At 45.0% G+C, this 15,352-nt stretch overlaps 1 protein-coding gene across 1 annotated transcript in view; it reads right to left on the bottom strand.

Moving 5' to 3' along the window:
• LOC309556421 (uncharacterized protein) overlaps positions 1-12,436 on the bottom strand; it is a 105,708-nt gene extending 93,272 nt beyond the window's left edge. The window contains exon 1 of the mRNA XM_082258887.1: positions 12,288-12,436. Within this exon, the coding sequence (XP_082115013.1) occupies positions 12,288-12,352 (65 nt within the window). The 5' untranslated portion in view covers positions 12,353-12,436. The remainder of the gene's footprint in view (positions 1-12,287) is intronic.
• Positions 12,437-15,352: the final 2,916 nt, after the last annotated feature.

Raw genomic sequence — 15,352 nt, 5'->3', positions numbered from 1 at the left:
TCCTGGGTCCTCAATAGGCGGACTCCGGGCCGTGTCCGGACCCAGACTCGCTTAGATCTGGACTGCGGCGGTCTGTGCTGAAGCTGCCTATTCCTTTTATCACTGGTTGCTAGATCACCCGCCGTCTGGCGTCTAGCAACCAGTGATGTTACAAGCCCGCTAACCAGCATTCACAGTGGAGGAGGAACTTATTCCTCCTTGTGCCTAAGCACCCCCGCCGCACTGCATTCCGGGAGTTGTAACCCCCGTAGTAGTCTGTGGAGACATGGAGCTGAGGGAAGCCGGCTTCGGTGGCAGGAGGTAAAGAGACATCTACTCAGGGCACTGTGCAGCCACAATGAGAGACTGCACCTGTCAAATTCAACCTGTGATGTCAGGAATGGGCCGGGCTGCTACCCAGACCCTGTGTCAAGCAACACATGCATTGGGAAGAAGGAGAAGGAAGATATGGCAGCCAGCAACAGAAAGGTATTTTAGAAAGGTAATCATGTGGAAGATGGGGGACCTTTGGGGAAGATGAGGGCAGAGGAGAGGTGTGAGTGTTGCAGAGGTTGTAGCAGCTGGGAAGAGGTGCAGTACAGAGGCATTTACGTACATTCGCTACTATGGACAGCTTGGTATGGCAGTACTCCAGATTTTTAACATTGACCCCAATGAGAAATCTTGGTCAGCTTCATATATCACTACTCCAAGCTTTTAACATTGGCCTCAATGGGAAATCTTGGTCAGCTTGGTATGGCACTGCTCCCTGTCTAACAAAGGTGTCACCTTTTTCACAGTAAAGGTCTACCACATTTTTTTGTGTATAGTTTAAAAGTTTTGGGGTATGCCTTTCTTTGTTGTTGGCGTTCCTGTATTTGAAATTTGACGGTCACTTTTCCGAACCTCGTACTGAATGGAAAATTGGTAAGTGGACCTTTCAATTTTATATTTGAGTACCCCTGCCTTACATGATAGGCGTGGTGTAGCTTCTGGTGTAGCCAGAAGGTTGTGATCGACCTCACTTGATAGGTGTGGTGAAAGGCGATGATAGACCAATTAACGTTCTGCAGTGTGTAGCTCCACCCTGTTGGTACGGTACCATTACGCTTGATACCCCAACGAAAGGGTCCCAAAATAGCGGTACGGTACTGTAGCGGCCGCCCCGATGGAAAGAGGGGTTTCGCCGCCAGAGATGTCCTCTTCCCCCTAGTGGGAGGGATGCTATAGAGTAGAGCAGGAATCGCTCTTACCGGAGCTAGGGATTTAGCAATCCAAGCAGAAGAGGGATAGAGCTGGTATAGCCTTCTCCCACAAACATGAGATGAGACTCTAATGTTGAGGGTAAGCAAGAAGAACTGTTTATTGAACCCACACACACACATTATATACACAAGCAGGTCAGATGAGTCTGATTGCATTAGCATATGCAGATAGATTTGTATACAGAATAACCGTAAACTAATTATCTAGCCACCTGTTCAGAATAATGTGAGGTCATTATCATGTAACAATGGAACAGGAATACTTAGCACAATACACATTCCCTTCCAATACACAAACAATAGGGAAGTCTGCGAATGACAGTCTTTGTGTCTCTCTCACAGCCAAGCATGGAATACACTGTGTGAGGTGGTATTAAATCTTCATATTTCTATATGAAGATTTTGCTGACAAATATTGAAGCAATCCAAACAATTACTTATCTGTCTTTTAATCATAGTGACGGTTAGTACGGTTACATCTACGGTTTGGGATTAGGGTACCATTCACAACTTTTGACAATGGAAATGGCAAAAATTGTGTACCGAACCGAACCGTACCGCTCAGTGGAAACGAGGCATAAGCTCTGGAGCAACTGCAAGTGCACAGTCTTTTTGCCTTTAGTAAATGGTGTTGATACACCATGGCAATAGTGTTGATACACCATTGCCACAATGCACAATTGTGAATAGGCTCTCACTTATTTAGTGTCTTAACAGTCCTTTTAATTATCAGATAGACCTTGGTACTACATAAATGATGGTAAATGTAAAGGGGATTGTATAATTGGGCTGTAATCTTTACATGATGAGCTATATGATGTGTCTTTTGAGTCCAAGGTTTAGAGTGACTATAGACGGCCAATTTCAATGGTTTAACCCAACACTCAGGCAGTATGGAATCTCATCATAGGGGACTATAAAGTGAGATTCTAACTATGGCCATTGTCACACACAGACACTTAACTTCGTGGGCAGATGCCCCCTTACCTTGTTCTTAAGAAGACGTCTACTTGCCTATAGATATATTTAATGAGCTCTTTTTTTGATAATAGGCGCACTTTAGAAAAGGGTAACTTTTTTGATCATCTTTGATTTGCTTACCTAAATTTTCAATGCTGAGTTTCTAAAATTTGTGACGTTAATGAATCAACTGACTTCAATGCCATAAAAAAAAAAACTTGAATTCTGACTCATTTTGCAATGTTTTAGTAAACTTTATGCAGGACCTGAATAACAATGACCTCTAGGTTTGGCAAAAGTATATGTTTGAATTTCAAAATATCTAAAACCCTTGCATGCTCTCTCAACTTTAACTACTTCTGGACAGGAAGGCTTTACCCCCTTAATGACCAGGACATTTTTTGTGATACGGCACTGCGTTAGTTTAACTGAAAACTGCGCGGTCATGCGACGCTGTACCCAAAAAAAATTGATGTCCCTTTTTTCCCACAAATAGAGCTTTCTTTTGGTGGTATTTGATCAACTATGTGATTTTTATTTTTTGCGCTATTAACAAAAAAATAGCGACAATTCTGAAAAAAAAATTTTTTTACTTTCTGCCATATAACATTTCCGATAAAACAAATAAAAAAATCAAATTTTTTCATAATTTCAGGCCAATTTGTATTCTGCTACATATTTTTGATAAATAAAATCCCAATAAGTATATATTGATTGGTTTGCACAAAAGCTATCATATCTACAAACTAGGGGAAAGATTTATGTGATTTTTATTTATTTTTTACTAGTAATGGCGGCGATCAGTGATTTTTAGCGGGACTGCGACATAGCGGCGGACAGATCGGACACCTAACTGACATTTTTGACACTTTTGGGGGACCAGTGACATTACTACCATAATCCAGTGCTAAAAATATGCACTTTTATTGTACTAATGACACTGGCAGGGAAGGAGTTAACACAGTGGTGATCAAAGGGGTCCCTAGGGCAGAGATGGCGAACCTTGGCACCCCAGATGTTTTGGAACTACATTTCCCATGATGCTCAACTACACTGCAGAGTGCATAAGCATTATGGGAAACTTAGTTCCAAAACATCTGGGGTGCCAAGGTTCGCCATCACTGCCCTAGGGGATGCTTTCTAACTGCGTGGGGGATGTGCTTGCGGCATGAACACAGAGACCTGTGTTCCTAAATAGGAGGAACACAGGATCCCTGTGTTCATTACTGACAGAACAGTGGTCTGCAATGTTTACAACAGCAGACTGCCATTCTGTCTCCACGGGGAGCAATCACAGGTGCCCGGCGGCAATCGCGGCCGCCAGACCAACTAATTAGCTTTCCCTGTGGGGAATGGGTGTGCGCGCGCCCCCGCTAGCGGTCCCATGAAGCGACATACAGGTACGTCGTTTGGTGGGACAGAGCCGACCTGCTGCAGTAAAACTACTGTGGCTGGTCGGCAAGAGGTGAAGGACATCAGCTTGAGCTAGCATTTTCAAAGCATTTCACAAGAGTCAGGCAGCCTTCTTTAAGTTTTTACTGCACCTTTGAAGCAAATGGCACTACCTATGGATCTCAATGAGAATGTTGGCTGTAGTTTTAATTATGTTTCTATGGGCTTTAGCTATCTTTAATCAATGATCATTGAAGCCCATGACATCCATTCTGCAGTTTCAAGGCCCATTTACACTGGCATACTGATTCATACTAGGGACCAACCGATTATCGGCAATGCCGATATATCGAGGGCCGATCTGCACTTTCCCTGATATATCGGAATCGGCCCCTGAGGTTACCGATATTGCCGATATTTCGGGAAAGTGCTTGTACCGGGTTGATGCCTGCAGCTAGAGGTCTCACCCCGGTACCGGCGTCCATAGCCAATGATCGGCTGTCTTGTAATGACAACCGATGCGGCTGAGAAGCCACTCGGCTGTCATTACAAGGAGCGGGAGGGGACGTCCCTCCCCTCCCGCCGCCTTCCGCGGCTCGCCCGGGTCTCCCGTCCCACCGGCTCTGATCGGGTCTCCATGTAAAAAATCTGGAAGTGATGTCATGACATCACTTCCGGGTACTTGGTGCCAAATTTAAAAAAATGACATTTTTTTAAATGTACAAAAATATCGGCCAATATCGATATTCAATGGCCAAAATATCAGTATCGGTATCGGCTTTAAAAGAAACGATATCGGTCGATCACTAATTCATACACCATCAGGGCTGCTGTTAGAAATCAGGGGGCCCCATATAGCCTACCTGACAGCCGCCCCCCACCTCCCAGCGGAAGTGACTGAGTGACTGAGTTATGAGTCCTTTTTTCTGCAGCCTCAGCTGCACAGATAAATGAGTTGGAAGCATTCTAAGACCTCTTGCTCATTGACTAACTTAATGTTACTGAACCCAGGATCCTGCATTCACTATATCTGGTCTCCCCATGAGCCAGCATTCACTATATCTGATCTCCCCAGGAGCCTGCATTCACTATATCCGGTCTCCCCAGGATCCTGCATTCACTATATCTGGTCTCCCCAGGAGCCTGCATTCACTATATCTGGTCTCCCCAGGATCCTGCATTTACTATATCTGGTCTCCCCAGGAGCCTGCATTCACTATATCTGGTCTCCCCAGAAGCAGGCATTCGCTATATCTGGTCTCCCCAGGAGCCTGCATTCACTATATCTGGTCTCCCCAGGAGCCTGCATTCACTATATCTGGTCTCCCCAGAAGCAGGCATTCACTATATCTGGTCTCCCCAGGAGCCTGCATTCACTATATCTGGTCTCCCTAGGAGCCTGCATTCACTATATCTGGTCTCCCACAGTACACAGAACATGGAAATGCAATTATTTTAGTAAATATAAACTGCTAAATACCTTTTCTCATCAGCAGTATATAGTAGTCTTGTGACTTCTATCAGTTCTTGGTTATGCTTGTAGGAGGAGTGTTCATTCTGCACTGAGCGGTCCTATCAGAATGCAGGACCCCTGACCCTCTGTCTGGACAGTTCTGATTGGCCCTGTGCTAATCACATGCGCTCTCACAAGGAAAAAAAAACTTTTTAGCAATACACCCCAAACTGAGCATGTGCAGCCTGACTCCAAAGACTATGTCATATCTGGACCTGTTCTGGAGTCAGTGGAAGAAGGGGAGGATCTGTGCATACAAGATCAAACAGCCTTATTACACAATGCAAAGGATTATCCCCTTAGGTTCCACAGTGAGTATAACAAGCATGCTTTACTGCATATACAGACTGATATTAATGTTGTAGATTTAGTAGTACTTGAAGCAGTAACACAGTTTACTATGCTTCAGTGATGAATGGACACCTTAGTGATTGGTACCAATCACTCTCTGTGTTCCTTCAGGAAAATAAAGGGGCCAATAAATTATATATTTATCGGACCCTTCCCCCGCTCTCCATCCTGTAACATCCCCCTGTGTGCCCGCAGTAGCTGCCGGCAGGAGAGGAAAGGAGGGAAGCTGGCAGCGCTGTGGGGAAAAGAGGCAGAAATTAGGAAGGGGCACATGTGCTAGAACCAATCCCCCCCCCCCCCCCCCCCAGTGCAGGCGGAAGGAGAAAGAGGAGGAGAAGCTGACAGCGTTGCAGGGAGAGGCAGAAGAGGGTTAGTGTCTGCAATAAGACAGTACAGCCGAACCTTCTGCGGAGCAGGTGCCTGGGCCCCCCTTGTGCACTGATGGGGCCCGGGCCCAGTACAGGAGGGCTGGCTGTAGTGCCTTATCAGCGATCTGATCTGGGCACCAGGCTAGCACAAATGTACACTCTGGGATGGTCTCCTCAACAGGAATTACTGCCCTTATGCACAGTTTAGAAGGCAGCATTTCTTGAAAACAGCAGACAGAGGATCTGGTAGGCATTCCACTTCAGCCCCGGAAGGTTTTACCCCCCTTAATGACCAGGCCATTTTTTGCAATTTGGCACTGCGTTACTTTAACGAAAAATTGCACGTTCGTGTGACGCTGTACCCAAAAACAATTGATGTCCTTTTTTCCTACAAATAGAGCTTTCTTTTGGGGTATTTGATCACATCTGAGGTTTTTAGATTATGCGCTATAAACAAAAAAAGAGCGACAATTTTGAAGAAAAAAAAAACACTATTTTTTACTTTCTGCTATAAAACATTCCCATTAAAAAATTTTTAAAAATCAAAATTTTTTATCGGTTTAGGCCAATTTGTATTCTTCTACATATTTTTGGAAATAAAATACCAAAAAAGCGTATTTTAATTGGTTTGCGCAAAAGTTATAGCGTTTACAAACTACAGGATAGATTTTTGGACTTTTTATTTTTTTATTTTTATTAGTAATGGCGGCGATCAGCGATTCTTAGCGGGACTGCGACATTGCTGCAGACAGATCAAACCCCTAACTGACATTTTTGACACTTTTTGGGGACCAGTGACATTACTACAGTAATAAGTGCTAAATAATATGCACTGTATAAATGACACTGGTAGGGAAGGAGTTAACACGGGGGGTGATCAAAGGGTTAAATGTATACCTGTTTGTGCTTACTGACTGTGGGGGGGAAGGGCCCTGTAGCTAAAACTCCTGAGTCCTGATCACTCCTGATCTCTCTCTGCTTGTGTGACAGAAGAGCTGCCTGCTTTGTTTACATAGGTAGGCGGCTCTTCTGTCAGTTTCTGTAAAGGTCGCGGGAGGCCGCCGATTCCACGTGCACATAATCCCATGGATCTATTATCTGATCTGATTATGCGCAGCCAAGCCCCCCTGCCGCAGTAAAGCTGCGTGGGGCAGTCGGCAAGTGGTTAAAGAGGGAACCCCTTAGAAAAACTGTGGCACCTTCCTTTTTTAATCACTTGAGTGCTAGCTTGTAATACTCCTTCTATAGTGATCGACCGATATAGTTTTTTCATTACCGATACCGATATTTTGTTCATCGCGTATCGGTATCGGGCGATATTGGCCGATATTTTCGTACATTTAAAAAAAAATTATTTTTAATTTTTTTTACTTGACAGGTATTTTTGTGGAGGGATCTGGGGGTCTAAAATACTCCAAACCTCTCCTCTACACTTAAAGCGGAGTTCCACCCTGGGAATACTTTTTTTTAATAAAAATACCCCCGGGACAGTCAGGGCTAGTACATTCCACAATGGCTAGCCTCTGATCTGTCCCGGGTTGCACTTACCTTTTAGGACAAATACTTACCTTGAAAAAGTATTGTCCAGCGCTGCCATCTCAGGTGTGGGCAGCTTGAAGCCAGCGCGATCCTCTTCTGCGTCCTCTTCCGTCTTCTTCGGTCCCACAATGCACTGCACCGGCTTCGCCGTCACTTCCGGTGCGCGCGCGTCATCCCTCCACAGCTTCTGGGCATGCCCAGAAGCTGTTTAGAAGAGAATGACGCGCGCAACCCTGGAACTGACGTCGGGGCCGGTGCAGGCGCAATGATTCCTGGGAGCGATGACGTTCAGCTTCCAGGAATCATTGCAAAGCCAGGAAGGGACGACGGGCCGTGGCCGCCGAGGGGAGGAAGAAGGAAGTAAGGTGAGTATATTTTCTTCTCTATGAGGTAAGTAAAAAAAAAAAAAATGTGATTATCCATTTGTTTTTCAGGTGACCCTGAGCGAGAAGATGGAGGTAAGTATAAATTTAGGGTGGAACTCCACTTTAGCATTCAAAACTCCAAGTTTGGCTGTTTTGAATGTTGTAATTTTTTTTTAATCTGGCATCAGTACCCGGAAGTGATGTCACTCATGACATCACGTCCGGATTTTTGCATGGAGACCCAATCAGAGCCAAATGTGGCTTTGTTTAGGTCTTCGGCAGCCATGCAAGCTGATTGCCCGGTGGGACGGGAGACCCAGGTGAGCTGCGGAAGGCGGCGAGAGGGGGGGGGGGCGTCCCCTCCTTGTAATGACACCTGAGCGGCTTCTCAGCCGCATCAGTTGTCATTACAAGACAGCCGACCTTTGGCTATGGACGCTGGTACCGGGGTGATGCCTCTAGCTGCAGCCATCACTATGGTACAGCACTTTCCCGTAATATCGGTCACCTTGGTGGCCGATTTCGATATATTGGGCAAAGTGCAGATCGGCCTTTGATATATCAGGTTTGCCAATAATCGGTCGATCCCTATTCTGTCCCAGGCCATTTTTCAGTGCTGTGATAGTTTGACTAACACTTACTAGGTTATGCACCATTGTACCCAATTTTTTAAATGTTTAATTTAGACAGATAGAACTTTCTTTTAAAATGTATTTTCGAATGACCGATAGGTTTTTAATTTTTTTCTATAGGAAGGAAAAACACACAATTGGGTTTGCCTATGTTTATCTTTTTTTCAAGTATAAAGACATTTTTCCACAATCAATGGTTGTCATTGACATTTTAAACCCCCTGAAAACAATTCCACAATCAATGGTGGTCACATTAAACCCCCTGAAAATTTTCCCACAGTCAATGGTGGTCAGTGGCACTTGAACCTTCGACCTAAAAAAAAAAAAAAAATAAATCCCACAATCACTGGTAATTAGTGCCACTTGAATCCCCCTCCCCTCCTCCCCCCCTCCCCTCACTTACCTAAAAGAAAATCCCACTATCATTGGCCATAAGTAGCATTTTAAGACTCTTCACCATTGAACTTCCAATCCTGCTCTGTTCACAAACATTCACCCCGTTCACACCAGAGGAAGAGGAGCATCCTCCGTGGTGAATGTGCTGAATGTTTGCAAACACTAATATTGTTTATGCTTGTGATGACTGTGATTGGTTCACAGTGATCACAAAGTACAGAGACACTCTGTTTGGTTCTCTACATCATGACTGTGATCTGAGCTGTCCAATTACAGCTCAAATCACAGCCCTTCATGGGCACTTTGGCTGCCCATGTAAGTTTTCTGAAGTGTCGTTTATAAGAGGTAATTGTCCAGCTCCCTGCCATTTTTTTAGACTAGGGTAGTACAACAGTGATTAACCACTTGCCGACTGTCCACAGTAAAGTTAGCGTGGGTGGTCGGCACAGGCATGCTTGATCACGTACATGTACGTCATCCAGCCTGTTCCAGGTTAGGGGTGGGCAGCATGCTGCTCTTGCTACTGCAGTGTCCACCCAACACAGCAGATTGCGGATCCTGGTATGCTATGCAATCACATGATCACAATCTCAACAAAGCGGTTATGAATGAATTTCATTCATGATTGGCCCACAGCTATCACATGGCACCTGGACCAATCACAGCATCCTGTACCATGTGAGTAGCTATAGGCAATCACAGATCACTAGTAATCACATTCTCTTCACATTGGCTCACTGGCTGTGATTGGCAGCAGCGAGAGCCAATGGCTCCTGCTGCTGTCATAGCCAATGAGGAGGGAGAGTCACTGAAGCTGAGGCTCTCGTGCACGTCACTGGATTGCAATGATGCTGAGGTAAGTAATGGAGGGGGCTGCTGCACAGAGAAGGCTTTTTACTTTCATGTATAAAAATGTATGAATGTAAAAAACCTTGAGCCTTTAGAACCACTTTAATCCCTTGGCGCCGCCTTTTTAGGGGTTTCAGATGCCGAGAGGTGGGCGGGGCTTATGATCACGTGACTGCTGTAATAGACTATCACAGTGGTCACATTATCGGAAAGCTCCCAATCGCTAACAACCAGTCACCGGTAACTGTTCCTGGAGCACACAGGGAGCATGCTCTTGGCACACCTGTATTTACATTCTGTTTTGTAAATATGCGACTGCTTGGCATTAAGACCCACCCTCAAAAAAAATGTTAAAAATAACAAGCATGTTATACTTACCTCTTCTGTGCAGTTGGTTTTGCACAGAGAAGCCCAGATCCTCCTCTTGTCAGGTCCCTCTTCAGCGTTCCTGGCCCCTCCCTCCTGTTGGGTGGCCCCACAGCAAGCAGCTTGCCATGGGGCACCGGCACCCGAGTCGAGCTGTAGCTCCCTGTGTCTATTCAGACACACAGCCGCAGCCCCGCCCCTTTCTCTCCTCATTGGCTTCACTGAATGTTATTAACAGCAGTGGGAGCCAATGGGGCAGCACTGCCGTCTCAGCCAGTCAGGAGGGAGAGTCTCGGGCAGCCGAGCCACTCCTGGAACATCGCTGGATTGAGATGCAGCTCAGGTTCTTATTAGGGGGTGCTGGGGAGGCTGCTGCACACAGAAGGCTTTTTATTTTAATGCATAGAATGCATTAAGATAAAAACCTTCTGTCTTTACAACCACTTTAAAGTGAATCTACACTGTATCTGAGCACCGCAATCCAAAAACTCGTTATATCAAAAGGTACACTATTTTTTCCACTTTCAGCTGGAGGAATTTAGTTTTGAGAGTATTATTGTATAGCCATGGAATATGTAGTTTATAAAGCTTATTTTGGGGTTTATATGTTTTTACTTTTATAAGTTTATACCTTTATTATGAGTTTTTTTTTTTTTTTTTTTTAATACATTTATATACGTTTTTATGAGTTTAGAAAAGTTTATTATAAGTTTTTAAAAGTTTACAAGTTTGTAAAAATGTTTATTTTTGAATTTCAAGATAACAAACCAACAAAAATGCTGTACTTTATACAGAGGCTGATGCATATAAAGATAAATGACTCAAAGAGCGGTACAAGGCCAATAGGTAATCAACAGGTTGAGAGGAGAGGATTGCATCCCCTTAGGACAGGGGTAAGGGACCTATGGCTCGCGAGCCGAACGTGGCTCTTTTGGTGGCTGCATCTGGCTCGCAGACAAATCTTTAATAAAGGGGGGCGTGTCCATACGTGAGCCGCGCTGGACGTGTATTTCCAGAGATCCGCCGCGTCTACCACTTAATCCAGTGCCATCCGCGTAGCTGTGCCCGGTGCCAAGGAGATTTCTGCACCCATCGACTGTACACTTTGTGGGCTACCCACCGCTACCCTGAGTTTGCCTCTGGGTGACCGGATTGCCGCGCTACGGACCCCGCAGCCTACTTGTGGTACCACCGCCGGCTCGTGTGCTGTGCATCTGAGGGCCTTGGCAATCACCGCCCGGTAAGGAGACCTGCCATCCGCTCCCGGTACCCCGACAGACACAATCTCCTTCCCCTCTGACACCCGGGGACCGGCGGGAGCTGCCTCTCACATCCACTTCTGAGGGCTTCAGCGGCCGGCCTCCATTTTCTCACGGCCTATACTCACCCCATCACTCGCAGGCCTGCAGGTGCTTCACCACTCCGGCCTCATTGCATACCTGCCTGCTCTGCTCTCTTCCCGACCGGACTCCTGGCACTTTCACCCGGATCCATCTACTCACTGTATAGCTGCGGCCCATGAATATGAATATTAAATAAAGGTTCCCGACCCCTGAAAAATAGTGTATGGCATTTGAAAATATGTGGTGTTCATGGCTCTCTCAGCCAAAAAGGTTCCTGACCCCTGCCTTAGGAAGTTAAAATGCACAATATTGGAAGGGCCATAACTAGTCCAATAAGTAGCACTACCCACTGTAGAATCCACACCTGAAGTGTAACCGGACAAAGAGACAACCATCCATTCTATCACGCATTCATACATACAACACTAAACATACACACCTCCCTCCACCCACCCTATATCCCCACCGGGGGACACGAGAAGACACCTCTGATGGAATTATCAAGAGGACATTTGTTTCACCCATATCCCATATCCTACGTGCATTGAGATAATGGAGTATCTTTACAGAAGGAATCCGCAATATCCAACCAAGACTGCCAGATTTTATAGAACTTATTAGGGCAAGCCCTACCCTTATATATCAACATAGGTTTACAAGTTGATATAAATGTAAACATTTTGCGTTTTTTAGTGCGCCATAAACTAAAACTAGCCACAATTCCACAAAATAATGCCATTTAATACGTCATTGGTTCATGGCCAGGATCTAAAAATGATAATTTGGGAAACAGTATTTACTACAGCAAGGTCTTGTTCCAGCTGTTAAATTTTGTAAGTGATGGAATTTGTAGCTTATTGGTATGTGAAAGTCTATAGGCTGCCTAAGTAGGGGTCATGTATATAATATGTGACAAAGTACCTCTATACAGAGTAAATATTACCTTTCTTATTATAGAATGAGACTTACCTGAACTGGTATTGACGTTCCCCCAGAAATCCCAGGATGAGCCCGATAAGGGTTATTTGCACCATGATCCCTATGTCAGTGCTATAATAACAGAGATCTTGTCTGAACTGTGAGTGATGAGAGCTGTGACAGGTATTGGGGGTGGTGCCTTGGTGACAATCCAGGAGGCTGTGACAGTGACCGGTGCCTGGAAGCATAAAAATAAATTAAAGTGTCATGCAACAAAATTTTCCTCTAATGCAGGGATTCTAACCCAGGGTTCATCCAGAGGCTGCTAGGAGTTCCTTGACCAATGAGCAATTTCTGCCTCTCAGATAACTTCCCACTAATACCATTGATATTTTTACCAAATTCAATCACCGTGCTCAGAGTAAGCTAAGGGTTAATAAAGGCTTAAACAGAGAACCATTTTAATTTAAAAAAAATGTTTATTATTACTTGTCAGATTGCTTTAACTGACATCATCTGCAGATCTAAGTTCATCCCTTTGATCTGCAGATGAAAGAACAAAAAGTACTAATGTAACAATATGATAAATTGTATCTTTATTTAACATCTTCCTGCCTGACCTATAGCAAAATGATGGCTGGGCGAGGGTTTCATTGTTCTGAATGGACGTCATATGACAGCCTTCAGAATAAGCCGCTCGTGCGCCCCCCCCCCCCCCCCGGGACAGCGATCGGTGGTGCGGTGTGATGCTTGGACACACCGTATATTCAACCACAGTAAAGAGCCTATGACGTAGGCTCTTTACCATGTGATCAGCTGTGTCCAATCACAGCTGATCATAGTGTAAATGGGAACAGCGTCTGAGCAGTATGAGCCAATAAGCGGCTCTCCTGACAGGGATGATTATCAGTGCAGCCTCATCAGCAATGCCTGCCAGTGCCCACCAGTGATGCCCATCTGTGCCCACCAGTGGTGCCAATCAGTGCCTATCAGTAATGCAAACCAGTGCCCATTAGTCAGTGCCTATCAGTGATGCCTGTCAGTGCCTCCTCATCAGTACTGCCTATCAGTGCCCATCAGTGCTGCTTATCAATGCCCATCAGTGCTGCTTATCAGTGCCCATCAGTGCCCATAAAACCTGCCTATCAGTGCCGTCCAGTGCCACCTATCAGTGCCGCCTATCAGTGCCCATCAGTGCTGCATAGCAGTGATGCCTATCAGTGCTGCATATAGTGCCTCCTCATCAGTGCCCACCAGTGCCACCTCATTATTGCCGCTTCATCAGTGCCTGTTAGTGCAGCCTCATCAGCACACATCAGTTTGCAAAATTTTGAAACCGAAACTAAGAAAAGCTTTTTTCTTTTTAAAAATTTTGGTTATTTTTTAATTGTTTAGCAAAAAATAAAAAAAACCCAGAGATGATTAAATGCCACGAAATGAAAGCTCTGTCTGTCTCCAAAAAAATTATAAAACTTTTGTTTGGGTACAGCAAAGCGCGCAGTTGTCAATCAAAGTGCAACAGTGCAGAAAGCTGAAAATTGGCCTGGACTAGAGGGGGGGGGGGGGGGGGCTGAATGGCAGTTTGGAAATGTGGTCACCCTAGAAGGGGGTGAAAGTGCCCAGTATTGAAGTGGTTAATCAGGTCAGAGCTGCTGACTTTTTACCAGTATTACATTCTACTCAGAGAAGAAGTCAGTACTCTGACTTCTGCATTCTATGCACGAAGATAAAAAGGCTTCTGTGTGCAGCAGCCCCCCCCCCCAGCCCCCCTAATACTTACCTGGGACCCATCTCAATCCAACAATGTTGCACGAGAGACTCGGCGAAGCGCCATTGGCTTCCACTGCTGTCAATCAAAGTCAGTGAGACAATGAGGAGGGAGAGAGGGTGGGCCCGGGCCACGGCTCTTTATCTGAATGGACAACGGGAGCTGCGGCTCGGCTCCGGTGCCCCCATAGCAAGCTGCTAGCTGTGGGGGCACTTAACAGGGGGGAGGGGCCAGGAGTGCCGAAGAGGGACCTGAGGAGGATATAGGCTGCTTTGTGCAAAATCACTACACAGAGCAGGTAAGTATAATATATTTTTTATTTTTAACAAAAAAAATGAGTATTACTTTAAGAAGTTGGTTTATTTACAGTACTGTAGAAGTTTTAGGTAGGTAGGTGAAAAAAATGCTGTAAATAAAGAATGTTTTCAGAAATAGAGGTGTTAATATTTTAATTTTTTTTATCAAATAACAAAATGGAAAATAAATGAACAGAAAAGAAATCCAAATCAAATCAATATTTTGTGTGACCCCCCCCCCCCCCCCTTTGCCTTCAAAACAGCTTTAATTTTTCTAGGTACACATACACGCAGTTTTTGAAGGAATTCAGCAGGTAGGTTGTTCCAAGCATCTTGGAAAACTAATCACAGATCTTCTATGGATGTCGGCTGCCTCAAATCCTTCTGTCTCTTCCCAGACAAACTCCATGATGTTGAGATCAGGGCTCTGTGTGGGCCAAACCATCACTTCCAGGACTCCTTGTTCTCCTTTACGCTGAAGATAGTTCCCAATGGCATTGGGTGTATGTTTGGGGTCATTGTCTTGCTGCAGAATAAATTTGGGGGCCTATCACATGCCTCCCTGATGGTATAGCATGATGGATAAGTATCTGTATTTTTCAGCACTGAGGATCACCACATGGACCTCCACCCAATAGGACTGCACTCACCTGCAATTGTAGCAAGGTCAATTTTATGCATAAGCAATAAATTGAAATATTGGAACATCTCTTCTGATCTGCCCCACCTTATAATGGTCAGAGGAATGCCCGGTATGTACAACCACCAAATAATAGGCAGGACCACATGCGCATTAATCATCTATTCCCCACACCGGAAATCTTTATCATGCCATCACAACTTAAGATTTTCAGAGTGAATGCCCAAAAGAAAAAAATGCTTCTCATTCTGTAATACCTTTTATTAAAATGCAATTGTAGCACTGCCCCCTTGAGGGCTGCTGAATTCTTCACCTTGCTGGGTCCCCACTGGGTTACCATTAGCAACTGCATGCAGTAACTTAACACTTTACTTTCCGGCTTAGTCAATAAACAGTCTAGGGGTTTTGGTTA

This window comes from Pelophylax lessonae, assembly GCF_965119305.1.
Source record: "Pelophylax lessonae genome assembly, chromosome: 5".
Lineage (NCBI taxonomy): Eukaryota > Metazoa > Chordata > Amphibia > Anura > Ranidae > Pelophylax > Pelophylax lessonae.
The sequence above is the reverse complement of the archived record's forward strand: the minus strand, read 5'-3'. Positions and strand labels throughout refer to the sequence as shown.